Consider the following 24081-nt stretch of genomic DNA (forward strand, 5'->3'; position numbering starts at 1 on the left):
GGCAATCTAAACGAAATACAAAAAAGCTATATTTCATTAAAATACTGAACGATGTTTTTTTTTTCTCCTCACTAAAACATCATCGGCTAAAACTAAAGTTTACTTCTCAGAAGTCTTGGAGAAAAATAACAATTAGGCCTCCGATACCAGTTTGAGGAAGGGATTCTTGTGAAAGGAAACTCTGTAAAGTGGAAACCTGCTGATACAGATAGAGTAAAGGATGCCAGGATCGGTCCAGATGCTGCATGTCCGTTGTTCTGTGAAAAACGCAAAAAAAAAAAAAAATGCAAGATGAAAGTGCTGTTCATCCGTCGCCTTCCTTCCTTCAAGTGCATGAGCGGATCCTTGACTGTCCCTCCGTATCGCCTGCCACGCAAAGTGAGGGTTTGACCTTCGCACTCTGAGTGGCTTTTACAGCTTGGTGTCCTTTCCAAGTAACTTTTGCCGAGGCAGAGGTCACTCGTTTTGATCCGGTGGTACATGGTTGCACGCGCGTGACAACGGCAAGGCACGTCTGTGCACCGGAGACTCGTGCGAGACCGTCTGCGGAAGGTCGGTCTCCGGATACACTTCTCAGTCTTTCACGTTCAAGAGTTGTTCTCGCGAGACGGATTTGCTTTTGGCACTTATCCCGAAAAAGTGTTCCTCTCGGGGGGGGGGTGGGGGGGGGCGGTGGTGGCCCCATCTCTTTAATGCTGTTGGGCTGTGTAGTGAAACGGGCCTGTAATACACAAATGCTCAGCCAAGGAACCAGCCGGTTAGCGTGAGGCTCCAGCTTGCGGCAGTCCAGCGGGGGCTCTGTCGGACCCGTCGAGAGGGGGGCTTGCACCAAGTCCCTGGCCCTCCCCGCCGCATCAGAGCCTGCATGTTTCAGTGGCCGTCGGAGCCAGATGGGTTGTGGACCCAGTCCAGGACTATTAGCGACAGACTTCCCACCATGAAGACAATGCCCGTGACAAGAAATATAGTGGCCTGCAGAAAAGACAAGAGTGGCATGGCAACGCGACTCCCTGCATTTCTTTACAACTCATTTCAGCAGGAAATGTGCTAACTAAGAAGCAGGAGTAGTCAGTGACAATGCATGTATATGCATACGCTAAAGCTAGCAGGCCCAAATCGAAGAAGAAGACACACTCATGCAAAGTGCTTAAGGACAGAATTTCCAGTTGTACAACTGATCAAATTTAAAGCTGTATGCTACTGAATTCACATCGCAGAAAAGCAATATGAATAAATAAACAGAAATTCCAGCTGTGACATATTCTCCTGGCCTTAAGCTTACAAATTAAGATAACGGACACTTACTGAGATCTTCTGAGGTGAATTTAAAGGGACGGATTTGACAAGTCGAAGGTAGAAGGCAGCAGGCAGGATGAATATCAACATGGTTGCCGCCGAAGAACCTGAGAAGGGAGATGATTTTCAGGATCGTCTGCCTCATCTATAGAGGACCTTCCCTATACATCTTCTTATCTCTGCTCTCCTTCAGCGTGAAGGAGGACCCACCAACTCACCGATGAAGCCAAAAATGTCCCGGATGGTTGGCACGAAAATAACGAGGAGGTTGTTGAAGGCCAAGATGACAACTGCTAGCAGTACATGCCGAACCCAGCTGAACTCTCTCCCATTGAACAGCAGCGTTATGATCGAGGATCGAATCTAAGACACAAAGAATAATGAGAGGATCACTCGATCAGTGTCACAACAATAGACGAGGGACTTTTTTTTGGGTCACAATGAAGCGGTGTTACATCATGTATGTGTGGAAAAATCTGCTGATTTTGTGGAAAACTGTATGCCTTACATGTTAATGTAGGACTTTTTTGTGATTTGTATTGCACCCCCCCCCCTCCAATTTTTTTTTAAATAAATTATGACATTTGTTGGTTGAAATGTCTTGTAAACAACTTGTTATGCTAAGGACAAGGATATACCTGTAACAAAAACAGAGAAATTTATTTATTTCATTTATTTAATATATATGTAAAACAATATGTAAAACTGTGCGGAACTTGGCAGGTGTGTAGCTTAGACAGTCATGGATTTGCCTCCAATTTCCCCAGGGATGTCGTCTGTTATATGTTATTGTGATTAAAACTGTTTGCTAAACAAATATGAAACATATTGCATTCTGTTTGTACCTCAGTATACTCTCAAGGGTCAGCTAAAGAGAAAAAGAATTGTATCAACAGCCTAAGAAGATTACAAAGGTGCTTGTACAAAACTAAGAATGTGACCCTTTCACCACTTCTACATGAGGGGGTGAAAGGTTACAGGCCCAAAGGGACCGGGGGTGAGCAAAAGCGAGATGATTGGCCAGGGAACTGTTTGTGGGTGTGGTCTGAGAGTACCGCCCACCCAGACACGAGTAGAGCAACCCTGCTGCATGATTGCATCAGAAAGTAATGGTAAGGTAGTAACCTAAACGGATTCTGGGCCCAGAAAGTTATTTTCCTGTATCATGTATTGATCCCCAGAATTTGTTTAGTTTTCAGATAAAGTGTATTTGTTCTGAAAGATAAGTCTGCAGATCATTTATACGCAAATGAAAGAGGACCTGCTGTCCCTCTGCTGCTTTTTCCATTAGATTAAAAATCCAAAATTACTTTCATACACATTTTTTTTTTCCAGGGAATTTTGAAGAGACATTTTTTAAAAAGTAACAACAATCAGACTCACCCTAATTTCACATTTCTGTGAATGGAAGTAGCACTTCTGTTATTATGGCCATAGACTCTAGACCTAGTTAAGCAACACTACCACTCTGCTTCAGATACACAAGGCTGTATTTCTGCGAAACCAACACCCCCCCCAGATAGCTCACTGACATAAAGGACACCCCTGTCCCATCCCACCGAGGCAGGCATCTCCCTAACCCTGACCCCGCTCTTTCAAGGCGGCGCCTCGATGCGTCGATGTGCCTTTCTGAACCCCCGTTCAGTCGCTAATGACTCTTGGTCATGCCCACTTTCATGGCAGCCTAATGGTTAGGGAAGTGCGCTTGTAATTGAAAGACTGCTAATTCGAATCCCCAACCCGCAAGGCACTGCCCCCAGGCACTGCCCCCAGGGTGCTGAATTAGTTGCCCACTGCTGTGTCATGATTTCTCCTATGGGTTAAATGAAGAGAACACATTTCATCGTTTCCCTCACTGGCTTGTTACACCCTGAAGCTGGAAGACGGCTCGTCGTTAGCTGTGGCCTTCAGCACCACCTATTGGGCTACCTGTGTCATCATCATCCATGGCTAATCCAGGAAGTGACATTCAGCAAGACACTTTGCTTACATCCACATCAAGACCATGATTGTGTCTCTTACACGCCTGTTGGTGCATTTCGGAAAATGCATTGGGGTCTGTGCTTTCTGGGAGCATCACTCTGCCTGCTATGGCAGCTGCAGTTCCGCAGAGCCCTGCAGAGGGCAACATGTTGCGCCAAGAGAATCACCAGGACAGAACTACCCGCCCTGCAGGACATCTACATCCAATGATGTAGGTCCAGGGCATTAAGCATTATCAAAGACAGATCATCTGCACCGATGACCTGAACTGTTCTATTCATTGCACTCAGACAGGCGCATCCGGAACCTTCTGGCCAGGGCTAAGAAAAGCAGCCGTTTAGGATTATTAATCATTAATTAATCATTATTTAATTCCACCAAATAAAATAAGCTAAAACTGCAACCGGAATTTTTTTTTTTTTTTCGCATTTTCTTATAATTTTGTACCTTGTATTTCTTTGTATTTCTTTACTTTTAGTACTATTTTGTTCATTTATTTTACTTTGTTATTTTGTGCTATTTTGATTTCGTTATCCTTCTGCCTTGTTTATTGCACAGTCTGGAGTAGCAGGAATTTCATGTCACTGCTGGTGTTCCACTGCATTCATGCATGTTACAAAATAGTTCCTGAATCATGACGTGCAGAAGCTTTGAAATCTGAATTACATTTTCCTTACTGAGGCCTCTCAGAAATCCCCAAGGGGCAAAGTCAAGTCAAGTCAAGTTGACATTCTATAACACATTTAAAAATAGCAATTGCTAATCCAGGTTTGGTACAAAAAAGCGAATTAAAACTAACAAGACATACTAAAATATGAAACCCACTGAACTGCTATTTAACAAAATAAAACAGTTTTAGGACATGAAGTAGTAGTGTGTAATAGTGCAAATAAAAAATTTGGATAGTGATGGAGACAGATCAACACTGATAGATATTATAAGTACTGAAACGTTTAAAATATTAAAAACTAAAAGATCAAAATGATGTGTGCGTAGATATATAGCGTGGAGAGACGTAGAGCGAATGGTTGTGGCCGTCAGCTGTTCCTGGCCGTCCTGTGTCTGTGGTTCTATATTTAGCCCCCGCCCCCATATGGCGTCAGGTGTGTCTGAATACGTCTCACCGCGGGAGCGAGGGTTGCACTGGCTGGTCGCCCTCGCGATGGGGGAAGCAAGGTGGAACCTGCTGGCTGAGCTTGGCCAATCGTATTTTTTATTATAACATTCGGAGTAGCTTACACCGAAATAACGACTCAATGTGAGAAACTCTGCTTTGCTTATATTATCGCGATGTTTGAAGCCCTGATTTTTTTTTTCATTTACCGTCATCATTCGAGAGGAAAGGACAAGAAGGTCTGTATAATCTGATCCCTGGGCCCCCACCTCTCTAACAAAGCACATACAGAAGGTCATGCCATTTAAACTGCTATTATGTGTAGGTATATTGCATAGTTATGACACTGTTGGTATGTTCAGCACAGTGAGGCACTGCACACATATATAATGCAGGAAGGCACTGTACACTGCATACTGCCCTACAAAGGCAAAACACAGTAACTGAGAAAAAGGACTTCATGCTTTATTGGCTGTCCACCCAACTGTGTAGTAGGTAGCTAAATAACAGTGTTTTCTTCAAAACGTAACGTTGATATATTTTGACACAAGATAAGCCCCTAAGAGACCTGATTTTGGCTAAGTTTCATCTTTGTACGGCAGATTAGTGCACTGAGACACACGGAGGGGTAGAGCTTCGCGGCAGGACACTCACAGGGAAGAGCACGATGGGCACAGTCAGGGTGACAGCCGTCAGCACAGCCAGCCGCACCAGGAGCAGAAGGGTGTCAAAATGGTACACTTTGGTGAACGTGTGCAGAAGCTCGGCCTCCACGTTGTCTGTGGGAAGAGGACGGGATGGGAGAAGGGTGTCAGAGCTGGCATGCGATGCCGGTTGGCACACGTGCATTGTAATACGACGCCGTGCGTCTGGGTGGCCCCCGGCGCGTACCGTAGAAGGTGAGGTAGCCGAAGAGCGCGGACAGCATGTACATTATGAGCATGGCGAAGATGGAAAGGTTGGACACGCTCTGCATCTTCCGCCGGGTGCGACTGCAAATTTACAGGAATGCGTGATGAGATGCGGGCCACTTGTCCAGTGATGTTATTGCGGGACACTGGCCACATGGTGACCATGCCCCCTCCCGGGAACGAACGGAAGTAAAATGCGATAGCTCACTCTTTCAGCTCGCTGTAGATGGGCAGGACCTCCGGGTGGCACACGAAGGCGAAGGCCAGGATGGGAACCGCGTAGGCGGTCTGTGTCGGGAGCATACAAAACCGGTGTCAGCAAAGACGCGAGACGGGGGGTCGGGGGAGCCCCATGCACACGCAGACGCGCATGTACACATGCGTACCTGCGAGTTGAACACAAAATACTTGGGCTGGCACATGTCCTCGTCTATGACGTCCTCGAGCGTCGTTGTGGGGTGGGGCAGGTCGTGCAAAGAGTCGCTGACAAGCGAAGGGTATGAATCTGACCCATTGAGGCTGTGATTGACAGCGTCGTAATGGAGGAAGGGCAGAGGACAGGGGAGCACAGTCTTCTTATAGATGATCTGTGGAAAAGAAAGACGGTCAGCCCTCCCCATAGCCTGTCAAACACAAAAATAATAAGACCTGCATGGAGGGGAACCTCAAGACGCCCTCCTTGGTCCAGTCAGGAACATGGCAGTATCGCATTAAAATCCTGACCGTGATCCCATTCCTCTATAATAAAACTCTGTTTGCTCCTAGCAGAATAATGGTGAAACCAAGCATCTGCTGCAGTTAGAGGTAATTAGAAAGTAGATATTGCTGAAGACAGGACACATCAAAGAACAGCATTCCTGTCCCAGGTCACCTTGAACTCTGGTTTGTCAAGACATGTGGTGCAAAGTTGCCGGAAATGGGTCTACGCCTTCAGCAAGTGACTGCGTTCCAACATAATTAATTAAAGCCCCTAGGTGAATCCCCAGAATCACGCACGCACACACACGCACACACACACACACACACACACACACACACACACACACACACACACACACACACACACACACACACACACACACACACACAAAGATGAAGTATCTATAGGTTTGTGGGAACTCTCCATTCATTTTTATGGGCATAACCATAATCCAAACCCCTACCTTAACCTGAACCACAAGTAACCAAACAAAACACAAGTCTTATGGCTTTTTTTGTTTATTAATTGCATTTACAGATTTTAATAAAATTGAATTTCCCTTTGTGGGGACCAAAAAAAAATTTAAAAATTTATTACATTGTTGGGATATTTGGTCCCTATAATGTAATATATTCTAGTGCTGGACGTTATGACTAAAAATTAATATTTTTACGGTTTCATAGTATATCACGGTATTTGTTTTCAAGTTTACCCTTATCATGCCAGCAAGCATTCATAACCGTTTTCATGCTTTTACAGATTAATAATATATATTCAGCTCGATAGTGACATGTTTTATTGATTATAACCTTGAACTCAGCTCGATAACAATTGTTTCACTGACACGTTTTATTTGATTAATAATGTATATTTAGCTACATAGCAACATTATATTGATTATAACTGTATATTTAGCTCCACAGAGACACATTTTATTGATTATTACTGCATAATTTAGCTTGGTAACATTTGCATAACCAGCATGACTTTAATACTTATTACTGTGATAAATCGATAATATTAGGGATTTTGCTTAACTGATACGCATTTAATTGCAGATCTAATTATATTACACATAATCCAAATTTGCAGGCAAAGGCTGAAGCAGTAGCTATAAATCATATAATGCTGAACAGTTATATGTGGAGAGTTTTTGTGTTCTAAAGGTATAACTGTTATTAAGAACGGTAAGCAGAGTTTGCAAAGGCCTCCTCTGAATACACACTGATCCACAGCACTTCTAGCAGCAATTAGTATTATATATTCTAATGCCTATTAAAGTGTTACAGCTGTTGTTTCAGCTATGCTACGATACGACAGTATATGAAAAACTCATATCGTGTGGGAAATGAAAACTGGTATACCAGGTGAACCAGTATACCACCTAGCACTAATATATACGTGCTCACACACACACACACACACACACACACACTGCAGCTAATATATACATGCTCACACACACACACTACAGCTAAACTAGGCACACTATACAACATTTCAGCAATAATTGTACTGATAGAAGCTAGTCCAGGATTTCCTTATAATAATCTGATTAAACTGAAATAATTCAATGTCCTACCAATGTTTTTACCCAGTTCATAGACCTAATGTAATCTAATATATGAAGTCTGTCTGTCTCATTTGGTGGATGTGAATCAGCAATGATTTGAGCACATCACCACAGTGAGCAGACAGTAAATGTCGCGCTTCTGAGATGTAATCAGAGTGAAACGGCAGACCAAATATTCCACTGGTGCAGATGGGAAGCCAAACAGACACGTGTGCTATCCCTATACTCCACTTCAGCGCCGGACTGAGAGCCAATAGAACGGCACTCAATCCAAGACGCTCCAAACCGAATCGACACTTACCACTCCCAAGAAGAAGACCATACAGGACAGGGAAAGGCCGCTGGTGTATCCAAGGTACCCTGCGCACAGGAGACAGCAGCGGCTGTGAGACCCAGGCGCTTACATGGCCAACAGAGGCAGTGGTGGGCTGCTGGCGGTTAAACACGGGCAGCTTACCGAGGTTTTTGAGGAGTGCAAGGGGCAGGATGACGACCAGAGACACAATCACCACCAAGTAGTTGCCGTTCAGATACCATTCACTGAGCAACAGAGGTAGGACAGCAGATAGGATCTTGATCACAAACAAATACTGGTAACACTTTACTTAAGGCCGTGTTTTTAGTCATTTATAAACACATTCAGAACAAATAATAATGCGTTCATAAAGCATAATAAACATGGCTATAATGTCATGCCTTTTTTATAAATATTTATAGTCATATTTATAATGCTTTACGAATGCATTATAATGCATTATGAATGTCTTTATAAATGACAAAAAACATGGCCGTAAGTAAATTGTAACCTAAATTCCCTGATTAATTTATTTCATTATGACATCATCTTTATTTGCAAAGTATAATAGATAATGCCGAAGCATGTGAGATTCCATATGGTACCGTATCAGCTGATACGTGGACTTGTGTGGCGCTGACCCTATTCTGGAATGTGTGTCACACAGCGCTGATTTTGGATTGGATCAGTCGTGCAAGAATGAATGGACTGTGAGTAATGCATCTCATGTCTTACCCAGTGGTCTCTTCCATACCCATAAAGGCCCGGATGACTTCTGGCAGCTCATACTTCACGATGAACAGGTAGCTGGAAATGGCTGCAAGAAAACAGGCAGAACGCTGCTGAATACAGACATCCTAATATAACATAACGACCCTCCCATTAACGGGATACTGCACAAAGGCATTTGTGATTATCATTGCACGACAAAACAATCACGTCGTTGATAACCCAGATGGGACTCCACAATCCCTACCTCTGGAGGCTAATGCCTTATCCAGTCGGAGCTAGGTACTGGGAGGGTTACATGAATGAATGAATACATGAATGAATGAAAGAATGAATAAATATAAAACAGTAAAGCCAGACATAAATGTTGCCAAAAATAACCAGTGATCAGTAAATAATCGCCAGTGGTTGGTTTACATATTGCAGCATGAATATGGATTAACCAGCGACTCCGGTTGAGACATCAGCTGCTGAGCCTCACCTCCGATGTTCTGCAGTGTTATGGAGCCAAACGTTGCAATCTTCCCGGGCCAACCGAAAGCCCTCTCCCCCAGCTTCTCATAGACGAGGGAACCTGCGGAAGGCAGCGGGCTCAAATTCCACAGGAGGCCGACAAGCACGAGAAGATATTCAGTGGAGATAGCGCCACCGTGCGGGAAACCAACCTCCTTCCTTCGCGGTCACCAGCAGCAGGTGAACCGAGTACAGGGAGAGCACCGCTACACCCAGGAGCAAGATCCTGAAAGGGAAAAGGGGGGGGGGAGGCTGAGTGAAATTATACTATTCCAACATTTATTTATCAAGTTTACTCTTAACAAAAAGGGAATTTTTTTCACTCGCCTTGAGGACAAGATGCCGTGAGCACTTGAGTTTCCCGGATGTGAGTCATGAGGTGGTTCACTGACTATGACTGCAGCCTCACGTCACCTACACTTGTGTTCTGCTCAGTGCTCTGTGTGGGTGGCATCTGCACGCACGACCCTCACACCTGGCTCATGTGGGTTTCCGCTGGGTAGCCTGGCTTATACCCAAACTGTGAAAATGTGGTTTACGCCAACCTGCATCTCTCTAAATTTCTCCTAGTGTGTGTATGTGAGTGTTTGTCGTACGATGCACTGGTGATCTTTGAATTGTGTTCCCTGGGCGATATAAAGATTTTTTTTTGATGATGGTGGGGGCAGGGGGGTGGGCAGAAGAGGGGACAACCATATTATTAGTCAATAATATGTTTTGAATTGATGAGTGACAGGGGAGGGGGCTCTCCGCGGGCTCATCAGCTTTCAGCTGGGGATGGTGTCCCTGTGGCCACGCCCCTGTATACACCCCCACTTTGTCCATGGGACAGATTCCAAGCAAAATAGATCAGTGGATAGAAAATAAGCAGCAAATGTGTTAATTCTGAATGACTGGAACCGTTGCAATGGCTTTACTCTGTGTTAGCATACAGCATTACTATAATGATTTTCAATAAAATATAATAGCTATTTTTTAGCATTTCCAGTGTGCAATCATCAGTTTGGTGAACACAAAGTCCTACCGGATTTCTTAACCAATAAGCACACTTTCATTAATGCAACGTCAATACTAGTATTCTTACAAATTACTAAAATACTTGCTTAGAGCTATGCATTTAGCCTGTCAGAACAGCTGTACATTTCTCTATCTGAGACTATTAAATACTTAACTTTGAGATCTTAAACCTGCAGCCTGACAGTCAAAAATCTGGGTTGAAGTATTCGGAACGAGGGGGTGGGGTCTCTGGAGGCCCCACCCCCTCCACAATGTAAATTCCGGAGGCTCTGCACTACTGCAGAGTCATCGTGTATCAGCGAAAAATCTCAGGTATTCTCACTCGAAATGTCTAAATCTCTCCTGACAAAAACAATGTCCAAGAGTGGATATTAAAGAAAAATGACACAGAATAGGATCTCATTCTAAAAAAAACAGTACCCCCCCCACCCCTGAGAATTAGCAGTACAGAGTAAGGGTCTGATGTTCCTGGTGACTAAGCAGAACCTCCAGTTGCTCAGTTCAGTCACGGCAAAGCTGACCCCCCTCCCCCCTCGTGCTGATCACCTTCTCCACAGATAGAAGCCAAATGCCATTGATCATGAATGAGACCGTGTGTCCCTCAGGCCATCATAAATTACACCCGACAGCCGTGGCCCCCACCCATTGTCCCCTCCCATTCTGGGGGCCCTTTTTAAATCCAGCCGCTGCTAGTGACTTGATCCATAGGAGCCTTTTAGAAGCAAAAAATGTCTAACTGGCCGTGTGTTATCCCTGGAACTCTGCATGTTGTTAGCATTTTAGCCCAACGATGCTAATGATTACCACTGAAATAGGCCTCGCTACACAAATCTGTGGCAAAACGAGTATATTGAGTGGCGCATCCCAACAGCCAAGAGCAGACGTGAAGAGCAAAGCACTCACAGAAAGAGCACGATGCCCGTGTTGGCCATGGCGTAGGACAGGCCCAGGATACCACTGCCCATGATGGCGTTGCTCAAGTTGAAGACGGACATCCCGAAGGAGATATGCCCCGGCTCCTGAACGCACAAACATAGGATTGTTAGGTCTGTGTCCCACCAGGTTTTTGGACAGCTGATGCATGTATGATGACGTGGGATTCGGGAGGCGGGACTCACATCTTCGTGGAATTCCTCGTATTTCCGTGTTATCGTGATCCCATTGCTGAGAAACTTCTGGTTCTCTGGATATTCCTCGTCAACGAACGGACTGGAAAGCAGAGAGTGGGAAAAATCCTCAGGCCCGACAGCGAAACAGGAAATTTTGGATGCATCTTCTCAAATCTGAGGGATCGTGTGTGCTGAGGGCTTTGAAGAGGGGCCTTCAGGTGCTTTCGGGCAAAAAACGTCGAAGGGAAATGGGACCAAACCCAAAGCAATCTGCATTTCAACATATCTGACAGCACGTGTCACATGTATGAATGAGCTTCTGCTCCTGATTTTATTGTCATAGCTTTAAATAGCCATGCCAAGCGGTATGTAATTTAAGGCATTGCCGACATGTGTGAGCGCTCAGCTCAGCCTCGGGTGCTGGGGGTGTGATGCTTGAGTTCAGGAACTCAAACTGAACTTGCTGCCCTCACACTGCTGCTGTCTGACCTGCTATGGACATGGTGCGGTTGCGTGTTTGGCCGTCTCCAAACTCAGGGGTGCTTCTCAATATGCGTACTCGACCGTACTTGTGTTCTCGCACAACCGTTTGACATCATCATCCATCGCCGAAGACAAGTCCCAATACTCAAGAACAGAAGTACAGTGGACAGTAAACGTCCCCAGATGTCGTTCTTGCCTCGCCCCAAATATCAAGGATGCATCGGTTGCATCCTCACAAAATGAGACCAATCCTACGATTCACTGCGCTCCAAGTATGTTCTTGAGATGTAAGTTAGCAAGACCAGTTTTGCATAGACCACAAGTACGACCTTTGCGTTCTTGGTATTGAGAAACAACCCAGGTCTCATGGCCAGCAAACTGAACATCCTCCTCATGCATGCAAGGTGGGACACTTCCGGTTGTTAACGCAACACAACAGCAAGGACGAGTGAGGACTCACCTGCTAATCGCTGTCTTTTCAGAGCTGCTGGGTTCAGTGTACGGATCAGTCAGGCTGTCCGCACTGTCATCATCCGCGTCGGTACGGACCTTCTTGAGCTCCATACGCTCCATTGCCTGTCTTCCTCCTTCAGAGTACAGGGATTGGACCCGAAGGCTGGTTAAGCTGGCGTCTCCCACGGAGGATAAGCTGTTGGACTGCAAAGCCTGGCTAAGGTGGCTCCTCTCACGGGCAGCAGGGCGTTGGACCAAAGAGCCCGCTTTTGCTGGAGTCCCTCAGGGCAGACGGGATGTTGGATGCCTTTTGATTTCCGTTGCACAGATGCTGAGCTCTACGGACAACACAAACCAACCGCCGCCCTTGATGACTAAGGACAGAATATGGGAATCAGCAGGCTGCTCAGCGGTTCTTAGAAGTTAGGCTGTCATCCCCTTTAGCAAAGTTCTTAACTGGTTTTTAAAATAATCAGCTAGATTAGTGGGCAAACTGTGAAATTATAAGACACATTTCCCTTTTTGTTAAGAGTAAACTTGATAGATAAATAAATGTTAGAATAATATAATTTTGATGTCTTGTCGAAGGTTGTTAAAACAGACCATACAGCGATGGTACCAATTCAGCCTGCATTCTTTGCTGACTAACTGTGACTTTCACGTATTTTTGCAAATAAATCCATCTCCTGTAGTCATGTACAGGAACCCAACCCAATCCGGTCTGCCTGCACATGCCGGCTTTCACTTAAAAAAAACACCGCTCTCAAAGAAATGCATGCTCTGCCTTGACTTTTTAAGTTGCAGTTAAGCTGCTCCTGTTGTCCGTGCGTCATGTCATGCACGTCACATGTACGCGTCGGGCTGTAAGACAAAAACAGACCCTCATTTACCAGCAGTTCAGCGAATGCAGCCTTTTCGCGCTTCACTAGCGGGGATCAGAGAGATATTCAATAACTGGCTCACTGGAGACCTCACAATTAAAAAATGGCTGATAATTATGTACAAGGCAAGAAAAAGAGTAAAAGTCAAGCTACGCTTCATCCTGAGTCAGGGATGCCTGTTTGCACACCTCAGCTGCCATGGGGCAGTTATCAATCCGAGGCCCCCTGCTGGCTATTCATTTTGCCTCTGTCATGCTGGGGAAAGGATGCACTCATTGACACCATGCATATTGCACGCTTGATCATTAACAGATAGCTGTTTCCTCTATCTTTACTTGGAGGGGGGGGTGGGGGTCGTTTCACACACCAGTCCTACGGATTCCAGTTAGAAGAGCATCTACAATGGTCCCTCTCTCCGAATGCCTGCAGCAAACTTCTCCCTCCTGTGTGGATTAACCTGCTGAACCAGACCCTTAGCTCCACCCTGAGATAGAAGGGAGACATACTGCCTGATACATTTACGTATATTTATATAGCAGATACTTCTATCCAAAGTAACATGCAATGGATAAGCAAGCACAGATAATCCCTGGAGTTATCGGGGTTTGTGGGCCTTGTTCATGGGGTCGGCGAAAACATCGCTCTGCTGATTAAGGGATCTGAACCTGCAAACTTCTGATCAGCCCTCCCAGCCAACACACTGGCCTGAGCACATGTTTAAAACGCTGTCATGTGACTCACAGCAGCGCACCTTTGTGCACATGATCAGGAATCAAGTTTTGGGGAAGTGCACCTAAGCTCACAGCGAAGGGCTGAGTCATTGAATATTGCCGTGATGTTATGAAATGCACGAACGACATTGACCGCAATAATCTCTAATGAAGCCGATGACAGATTTGAGGTGGGGATCAGTTCTTGGTCTTTAGGAACACTCTGACCTGATGCACTTTCAGGATCATAATCTGCTCATCATGAGGCTCTGACTGTTGCGCAAAGGGGCGTCGAGCGGCGATAGTGAGCAAGCAGAAAGGGGAACAAAGCAGCTATTTCTGGGATCAGACTGCTAACAAATTCCACTGTTCTATTCACAAGCGGGATCACAGACAGAGAACTCGTGGGTACAGCCTGGCTCACAGACACAGACAGGCACCCAAAAATGGGCAGCCACGTGAAAACAGCCAAGCACATGAGACCTGGCAGGCTAACCATTCTGTCCAGAGTTTAGTCATCACACAGCAGCAATATCTGTGGCAGTGTACTGGTTTGTAAACATCTGGACAATGGTTCTACAGCAGTGTTTCCCAGCTCAATCCTCGCAAACCTGCAGAGACTCCATGCAAAAAATGGGTGTCTGTGGGTCCCCACGAAATCTCTGCCCCAGACAGAAGCCTTGCTTTTCAGTGCATTTAACTAATCATGTGAATGATTACACCTAAACAACACCGTAACATATTTAAACTGTTAAATTTTTTCTCGTAATGTTAATATAACAATGATGAGTAACAACATAGCAATAAAGCCATTCAAAGTTATTTTACTCAAGATAGAAAATGTACAGGTACCTGTCGGGTGGAAGCTGCCGGTCGAGAGCTCTGGAGTGGGACACTAGCAAGCTGAAACAGAACAAGACAGACATGCTCATAAAATGCAGGAGGGGGCTTCGGGCAGCCAATCACAGAAGCAGAAAGATACTGGGTCCGCCCCCCCCCCACCCCTTGCAGAGCTTATCCTTTCACAGACACATGCAAACAAAGATGTAAAGCCAGTGGGAAAGTGAACGAGGGACAGCCAATCCAAAGAGGAGCTTTGATGACTCATGCCAGTCACTGTTGCTTCTGTCCTGAACCCCAGAACTCTTGCCGGGCCGCCAAGGACCCCAAAAGGTCGCATCTGCTCAAGTTCATCCAGACCCTTGGAGGCTCTGGTTTTCTGACATTCTACTGCTGGCCTGAGGGTGTATCTTCCTAGAGTTTAAACGCGATGATGTAACAGCAGATGTTGTTGTGGCCCCCGCCTCAAATATATGTCTGTGACACCCCTCGCCTTCCGTTGCAGCCAAACAGCATGCTCCTGGAATCGGGCATCTCGGGAAATATTCCTGAAGGTTTCTTTAGCACTTCACCGACTTGTTACAGCTTCAGATAAGTTCTGAGTATGAACTCCTTTATAACACATTTCCCACAATGCACTGCATTCTTTACTCACGTCAGTTTGCCCAGTTTTGTTAAAAAGCACCAGATAGCGCTTATGACTTATATACATTTAGCTGCTTAGCTAACTGTTTTATCTAAAGTAACTTGGAGTGGTTGCCAATTTAAACAGTCCCATTTTTTATTGCCCCAGTGCAAGGCCCCTCCCAACCAGCAACCACCAGTCTGTAAATCCATGCCGGTAACTACCACGCCACCTGCTGGCCCTACACTGAGCTAAAACACGCAATTACACAGCCAAATGTTTAACTGAAGTGACGAAAAATAAATTTATAGCTCCGGGGCGCAATGATAATTCCCCTCCTCGGATTTGAGTGACAGTCTGTTGGATGCAATCCTCTCCCCGTAACCGCAAACAGCTATGCTGCTAATTCACATCAAAACACGGATTGCCTACACAGACCTCCCTGGCCGCCAACCCCCATAACCCGAGACCATTCGGTCGCTGCTGGGTTTGAGTATGCGGCCCCATTCACAGATGTGGCAAATTCCCCCAACATGCGGCTCCAGAGAGTCCTTCCCGTGTTGGGAGGCTCCCTGCGTGGATCCTCCATGTTTGGACAAGACCTCCAAGATCTCCTTCCTTTTCACCCTTTTCGCGAATTTGTCAAGTCTGGACCATGAGCAACATGATCCCACTCGTCTCTGTTTTTGAAATGCCTGGATCCCTAATAGTGCAGTAAACAATCTTACCATGTCCTAACTCCAAGAATCGTTTCTTGTGGGTAAAATGAGAAGCGCTGGGTTTAGCGATCCGGTGGTTACTAATGCGTCTTATTCAACGGGAAGCTTTGATGTAAGTCACATCTTAAAAGGTCCCCATCCATTCCTGCTGTGCACATGTGGAGCTCGGTCCGGGCGATCAAGTGGTAGAACGTGTGATGTCAGCGCAAGATCACATGCAATCCGGTGCTGCTTCGAAGCCGATTTCACCTTTATTACAAAGAAGAGTGACGTACATCTTTTTCTTCAGCCCATATTGACAGTATCGTTAAAAAAAAGTGAGTTATCTCCAGATCAAGGGTCTCCAGCCTGATTTACAGTGAGATTTACTTCTGCCAACCAAATAATCTGGGTAGCTGCATAATGGTCAAATTCTCCTTTCAGAATAAGATCAAGTGAAATACACTTTTTTTTTTTTATTAATCCGATTTCTATTACATCTTATGTGAGCTACTCACTGGTTACCAGCAGGCTACAAGTAACTCCTTCCGTCTACTGTTAGATTCATCAGTATTTCTGAATTATGAAATAAAATATGCATGACAGCTTTCAGTGACAAGGGGCTAATTCAGCGGTGATGTGAATCTGAACCTCCTGTTTGTTCTCATTTGTGTCTTGGGCCATTGAGCACAGTAGCCCCATGGCTGAGAGCAGGGGAGGGACAGGTATCACCAGAAAGCAACGTGTCCTGTATCGCAGCTCCAAAGAGGTGGGGCCGGGTGGACCCAGCGTCTCAGGGTGCGTACAGCAGAGTGCCCCGAGTGAAGGAGGAGGTCAAACTGCCACGGTGGGGACCAGTTTGCCCATCAAAACCACACAAACGAGACGAAATGCACTCCAGATGCCGCCAGAAGACACCAATATACAAGTAATTAGTAATATGCCAAGCTGTGTCCGTGTTTTCAATTACCGTCTGCAGCAATACGGAGAACCATATACACTGGGACAGAGCTTCAGATAAACAGGATGTTGGATGTAGGAAGCATTACTGTAATGAAGACGGGCACCAACTCCAGCCCTGAAGTCGCCTCGCAACTCGCCATGCTACGTTAACAAAGGGAGGGTCTGTCTCCAGGACCTTCCCAGTACACGTTATCAGCATCACCACAGCTGTGTCGGCCTGCCTGCACTAACCTTGAGAAACAGCGGCTCATTTTACTGCAGAAAATGCGACGCCGAGAGACGCTGTTTTCATGTCGTCCTATGGGATCAGTCCAACTTGTTCGATTTAGTGGGTCAGGACCCGTGATTGTGACTGGAAAGTTGCTGGTTCAAACCCCAAAGTGGACAGTCACTATCTTAAGTTACATACATGTGGGGGGCGCTAGAGTTAAAGGCCCCATTTTGGTTTACTTTTCTCTTTCTTAATTATATCGAGAAGCGATTCTGGTTCTTGTTGTGTTAGCGACCCACCGGCTCAGTGCTCAGCAGACCTCACAGATCCATAGTGACGACCTGGTGTGGAGACTTCAAACTCTCTGCCATGGTTATATGATGAAGACTCCCCCTCCGGACTGATAAAGTCTCACACCAACCAGGCCTGCTTCTAAGGAGAACCTTCCGACGACGACTATGGAGATGTGATGAAGCACTCGGCTTCAGCACAAACGTTGAGCCAAACTCTTCACTGCTTACTGAATACGGCTCCCCTCTCAAGACAAGCCAGAATTGTGGAATGTGCTTTTTCCTAAGTCCAACTCACTAGTACCACGAAGAATGTAGATCAAAACCAGAAGAGTTTCAAAACACTACTATAAATGACCATTTTTGTGTAATAAAGATACAGTATTAAGGGACATGAGAGAAGTTAATAGCCTTTGTCTAAAGACATAGAGCTGGATTCACGTGCCAATCTCAATCTGTAAGAGGCAGTATGACTAGTCACCATGCATCTGAAGACTGATCACCAGTCACTCTAACCAAGCTGTGAGAAGAAAAACGGAAGTAGTAGTAGTAGTAGAGATGGAGATGAGATCCTGGTTAGCATGAAGCTACATAGGTTAGCATTGTAGAGGGCAGCGGGTTTTGGGGCGGAGCTTATCTAGATGCCAAAAAGTAACCCAGGTTTGTTTTCGTCCATTTAGTTCCAGCTGCCGATTTTGCCGCATCGCTGTCTGCAGACCCTTTCTGCACGCTGCCTTATGCATTATGTATCACGAAAAAATCTGCATGTGAAGTATGCCTGCTATGAGGTGTGATGGAATTTTTTGCATTTTATGCAAAAGCCGTGTGTGTCTAGTTGGACCCCGCGCCTTATGAGAATGACCTGCGTAAAATGCGGTTTCTATGCAACTGCTTTGGGTCTGTGTCATGCTATTGGGTCTACAGGAAGCAGAAGAACCTGTTCTTCACAAGAACATCACAAACTGTTCCAAGGACATACAGGAACACATTCATACAAAATAATTTATGTCTATTTAAGTAAAATATTTCAAAGGAACTCTTAATAGTATGCAAAAGCGCTACTTAATTCCTAATTAAGACTGTTTAATTATAACTGAACTCACACACAGAGACAAAGGGTCCTAATGATGCAGAGTGGCCAATGAGCACCTTCATACACCACAAAGAAGTGATTCAGACCTTCATAACACCTCAGCATTATTCTACCAGAATCTAAAGGAAGAAGCTAAAGATTCAGTTACAGTCTGATTTATATGTGTTTGCTATCGTGAGCTTTGGTTCTCAGGCACTTGAGACGTTGAGAGGTCACTGTTGTGTACTGGTGCAGATCACTCTTGGGAACAGCAACATCACGTCTATGTTTCTCTCAGCTGCGGTCGCCTGTGCGAAAAGTAGACCTTCTGATTGTTGATTGGTCCTTCTGGCTAACAAAAGAAAAGAACGGTATTTAGAGCAGCCCATTTGGAAACAGCTGGACGCCCCGGACAGATGCCACACAAGTATGCGGCGGTTCCTCTAGGCTGGGAGAGGTGAAGGGTGCACAGAAGTGGCTGACATCAGTATGGGGGCATCCTGTGGTATACTCCAGTAGGGGGCGCTGGAGAGTTCTTATGGGGGGGGGGGGGGGGGGGGCGCATTTATAAAACACTTCTGAAAAAGCCCAGCATAACAAGTTGAAGTGCATTAAAGAAACTGAGGAATTATTTCTAATAGTTCACATTAATCATAAATGCAGGCATTTTTTTGTAAGCAAAATGAATTAAATATTGCATTTATCATTTATGTAATCGTTTCAACTCCGCGTTTTTCTAAAGTCACAGCACCTTTCAGCTGACATACAGCCTACGGCACCTGTTTCTGTACTGCGGCCAGACTCACAACTAGACTGGAGAGGAGAGTCCCTCTCTCCGTGGTTTTCTGACTATATTTGGCTAGTTTAGAGAAAAAATAGAGAGAAGAAAAGCATGGATGGTGGTCAGAAAAAAGACCAGCATCAAAATGACATAATGAAAAAACACAGATGGATGTGTGGATACTGTGTTTACGACAGGCCTGAAGACAGACATCTGGACAAGGAGTGCCTCTATCCACTGAAAACCTTTCAGCTCAGTTCAGATGCTAGTAGGGCTAAATGATGTTGGAAAAAAAAATCACATAAATGTTTTAAAATTGTAAAATTTAAATTGTAATATTTATAAAACAACAGAGTCTGCAAATAAGCGGTTGCGTCGAGACGAACCAGTGCTAACAATCACCTGCTGTTGCTGAGTATCGCCTCTGATGTAATGAAACATTTTTCCATACGGTGGAACACAAATGTCTTTCCACAACCAATTCTCATTTGCTTTTCTCCTCCTCAGTCACTTTTCTTAAATTTCTCATAAAGGTGCCACGCAGTCAACGTGTGAGTCCAACAGCAAGGACAAGAATGACTGAAAAGCTTGCTAAGCGATGGCTAAATGCTGTTTCCTGTGACCGAGTAAAAATGCTTTCGCATAACTTATTGTCTTAATCCAGCTATTGCAGTCCTTGCCACGTTACAATTGCATGTCCAACATGTGATGTCGATATAAACATCACACATCGTGCAGCTCTAGATACTACCAATATATCCCCCTTCGCATGCTCAGATACAACCAGCACATTCTTGGCTGCTTTCAGGCCACATTGTGCAATTTTAGGGAATAAGTTGGCCTGGGAATTTCGGCAGGACCTTCCAACCCTGCTCTCAGCACACCTCATTAGGTAGAAACCTGCGAGTTACTCAAACAAGAAACCACCCATATCACGGCCACAGTCAGCTGTCACACTGTGTCTCAGGACACACCCTCGCAAAACACCTCTGGCATGCAAACAAAGGCCACGGTTACCATGGAACAAGTAAAAATCAACACAATATGCAATTACAACATATATAGTGAAATATGCTAATGAGATGCTGAGCGAATAACTCTGAAGCCAGAGTTTTTATATGATGTTTCCCAGACCATGTTCTCTGTGGATCAAACCCTACATGTGCAGAGTTTGCAGGCAACCCCAAAATCCCACTGGCACTCCAGTTTCCTCCAGCAAGCCAGAAAAAAAGGCAGTTATGCTAACTGGCATTGCTAAATTGCCTGAAGTGTGAGTTTGCCCTGCGATGGACAGGTATCCCACCCAGGGTGTTCCCAGCCCTGTGCCGAATGCTTCCTGCCACCCTGTGCTGAATACATCACTGGAAGATGGAAAAATGGTAATAAATATTATTAATATTATTAATATTATAAATATTATTAATATGTGAAATTTCCAACTAGGAAATATTTCATTACTACATTCTAAGACGTGACTGCTACAATGTATGTGTTGGTGCATTTCACGTCAAATTTAACTTAAGAAAAGAATCAAGAATCAAGTGACTGAATCTGGAGACAGCCTTTGTAAGGCCACAATCTACCGGCCAACTATGAAAACAATGGCTGAAAGGTTGTATACAAATGGCCAATTCTGTGGGTGTTTTTTATGAGATCATATCGGTTCACTGACTCCCCTATGGAGACCTTAAAGCTAGCTAACTGTAGCTTTTAAGGTAGTATTTCATTGGCTGAGGATGTTTTCTGCAGATTCTGACTGGTAAACTCAATGGATCAGGTGGGTAATATCAGCTATAGGATCCTGCAGCCTACATAGTTGGAGGCTGACAACCAGGGCTGTCAGGAGCATGGACACCCAGGCAAAGTCAAGAGGCCCAGCACTTGACAGGTGATCTTGAATACAAAGCTTATACATATAATTGGGCAGGGGCCCCAAGATGACATTTTGCCAGGGGGCCCAGAATATCTAGGTATATCCTGGTTGACAACACACACTTCAGATAAGGCAAGTGCTTATCTTAATGCATCCCGAATTGCCGCTGGAGCTGGGTAAGAAAACCTGAGAAAATAAATGTAAACATATATGTTTTAAATTTGCTAATTCTGCACACTTGGGGGAAAAAAAGTGAAAATATTAACATACACCAGCGACGGAACATAGCTAAGAACAAAAAAGGACAAAAAAAGAAAAACGAAAGAAGGATTTGAATCCCACGGCCGACAGAACGATCATACCTGCCAGCTGACTGGCTGAGCCCACTTGCTAATGCTTTCTGGGTTCTGCTGGGTTAAGCTAGGCAATAACCATCGGTACCACATCTTTGCCGTCTTTTAGCATTCTGTAGGCTAAAGTGAAGCCCTTCTGCTGCTTAGTAATGCGTTCCTCTATTTACAGTTACACTTGAAATCACCAGCATAATGTAGATACATAATTTATTTAGTTTTCTTTTAGTTATAATAGGAAAACCATGGTGTACTATTTGGGGTAACTCAGGGCAACAGCAATGATACACTCAATTTTTGTGTATGTTATTACTCTGTAATCTTTCTCTGGCCAATTAAATTGATTAACTTTCAGAATTTATGTCTATTTTTTCTTAATCCCACAGCAATTAAAAGATATATTCTGTCAAAAATCTTCTTTTGTGTGAGCTCTCTTTCCAAAACAAATACATTTCTGAAGACCTTGAATATTCATAAAACTGAATGCTTAAAAAGCATTGTGTGCAACACAATGTGAAAGCATTACATTTATGACATACAGCAATACAGTCTACATAAATGTTGCAATTAAAAAAAAAGTTGAAATCTTTTGTTTAGAGCTTCACAAAGAGCTATGGAACAAGAGGAACTTCCGCAGAAACTAACGAGTTTCTACATGACAATCTAGGCAGTGAATAGTAAAATGTACGTGAATGTATGAGGGCGGGCTTAATTACCTGACACACACATTCTCGTTAGTTTTATTCAGCCCTAGCATGGAAACGTTATTTTACAATTACACAAAGTATTGTATAAGTATATCCATCTCCTAAAACCATAATAGGCCTAACTGCTTTTGTCAAGCTGTCTATATTGGCAACCTTACTATAACACGCTGACACTGAACGACTGCATGCTAACGGGCGATTGCATGCTTCTTTGATTACTAACACTACCCAAAAAAATAATTTCATACAAGCATGCAGTTCAGAAATAGTACATCATCTTACGAAGGCTACATCAATCACGAAGCGCGAGGAATCTTCCAGCATGCTGCCCCCCGTCCGCGCGCCCACACACCCACCCCCCGATCCCGCAGCGGTAGTGCTCAAGTCATTTATCTAGATACCAACAGGCAAAAGTGGTGTCACCAAAAGACGTCCCAGTAACTCCAGCTTATGTTTATTTATTTGTGATTTGACAAATTGTCCAATATTAAAAATAAATAGACACCATGGAGACACCCTCCCCTCCCCCACGCGACGGCAGTGAGTGTTCAAACCATTTCATTAAGGGCTTCATTTAAAAGTCTATAACATACCGACGGCTGGGATTTTTGCGCATCGGTCTCTCTATTAATCTTTAAAACAGACACTATGATTCACAATGATTTTCCTATGTTGCGGGACCGCCTCGTGTGCGGGATCGCCGCGACCACGCGTCGCTACTGAAACACCCTCATCTGTGCATTGTTGTGTTTTCACATGCCTGCTGTCCGCCCATCTTCAAACTAACAACGCTAACATCTGACATACAAATTTATTTCATTACAAAAATACTAACGGTAAAATGCATCAAGGACTATATGCTGCTACAATTAAAACACGCCTTAATGCAGGTACGGTTTACATACTGGATAGCATAAATCAAATATGACAATACGGCAATATAATATTCGACTGTGTTAGAATATCGATATTACTGTGATCAGGCATAACCGCCCTTTATGACCGATCCTTTTTTGTATATACATTTGGCCTACGCAACAATGATCACTGTACATATATTTTTATTGTATCGAACAATCGATGAGTAGTATTACTAAGTATGGTTTTTGCACATTCACAGAGATTATGGTAGTATTTGCCCGCGTTTCTAAAAAGCAAAAAAGCGCAGAAATAAAGTGCAGGATATCGGAAACCTTTATTGTGACCCACCTTATTTAATTGATCGGGTTTCGGAGATGAGCGGCACGGAGACGCGGGGAAGTGAGCGCCCAGGACACGATCGAGCCCCTTTGGTTTAACAGCGGAGCTTAAACAGTGGAAATTTCCACCATGTGACGGTGGTCTTTCAGAAGCATCATGTTTCATACATTAGGACCCAGCGACTCGACGCAACCAACTGAGATTAGCACCAGGATTTTACAGAGAGTACCTTAAAATTGGAAAAGCATCGTATGAATGTTTAAATGCATAATACTTTTAAGCATGCATTGATTATTAAATATATATTTCAAATATGAAAAGACAGGTATCGAAATTACCCGTTTTCCATAATCTCTCCCCCCATATAAATCTCCAATGGGAAAGAGCATACTTGTGCATTTACAAATACTACAACTTGAGATGTTTTCTTTTCATAAACCTGTTCTGCAAATATATATTCACCCGATGTAATGTTCAACAGGTTTGCCCAGGTTAATGGACGTAAGTTTTCACTCCGACAAAATGCTCTACTCATTCATTTTTAGTGCGAAACATATAATGAGGCGATGCATTGAGAAGATTCGTTGCCGTAGCAAGCACGGAAAATGATTCCCAGAGTAAATGTACGTGTTCATTTTAAACATGTCTGTTGTGAGTATATGGAATAATTCAATACGAATACCAGTGCACATCGTCAATATAAA

The 24081-nt window shown here is 44.3% G+C and overlaps 1 protein-coding gene across 1 annotated transcript; it reads right to left on the bottom strand.

Annotated features, from left to right (window-relative positions):
- Window positions 1-660: 660 nt before the first annotated feature.
- slc38a4 (solute carrier family 38 member 4) lies at window positions 661-23522 on the bottom strand. The gene is made up of 17 exons (XM_049009556.1): window positions 23387-23522; window positions 14620-14670; window positions 12184-12514; window positions 11250-11340; window positions 11035-11150; window positions 9267-9340; window positions 9083-9175; window positions 8608-8689; window positions 8035-8117; window positions 7879-7937; window positions 5691-5891; window positions 5513-5592; window positions 5285-5385; window positions 5048-5172; window positions 1515-1659; window positions 1306-1403; window positions 661-972 (listed from the first exon to the last, which is right to left on the bottom strand). Exons 3-17 carry the CDS (start codon window positions 12294-12296, stop codon window positions 871-873), a joined length of 1563 nt encoding a protein of 520 aa, XP_048865513.1. The 5' UTR covers window positions 12297-12514; window positions 14620-14670; window positions 23387-23522; the 3' UTR covers window positions 661-870.
- Between the last annotated feature and the right edge of the window lie 559 nt (window positions 23523-24081).

The sequence above is a fragment of the Brienomyrus brachyistius genome, chromosome 3 (genome assembly GCF_023856365.1).
Source record: "Brienomyrus brachyistius isolate T26 chromosome 3, BBRACH_0.4, whole genome shotgun sequence".
In the NCBI taxonomy this organism is placed as follows: Eukaryota; Metazoa; Chordata; class Actinopteri; order Osteoglossiformes; family Mormyridae; genus Brienomyrus; species Brienomyrus brachyistius.

Excerpts from the sequence above, each read along its gene's own strand:
- slc38a4 (XM_049009556.1), bottom strand. The coding sequence starts at position 12,296 with ATGGAGCGTATGGAGCTCAAGAAGGTCCGTACCGACGCGGATGATGAC. Across the intron at positions 8,118-8,607 it reads GGTATGGAAGAGACCACTGG|TGAATGGTATCTGAACGGCA; the intron begins GTAAGACATGAG and ends TCTGTTGCTCAG. Across the intron at positions 5,892-7,878 it reads TGGTCTTCTTCTTGGGAGTG|ATCATCTATAAGAAGACTGT; the intron begins GTAAGTGTCGAT and ends TCTTTTCCACAG.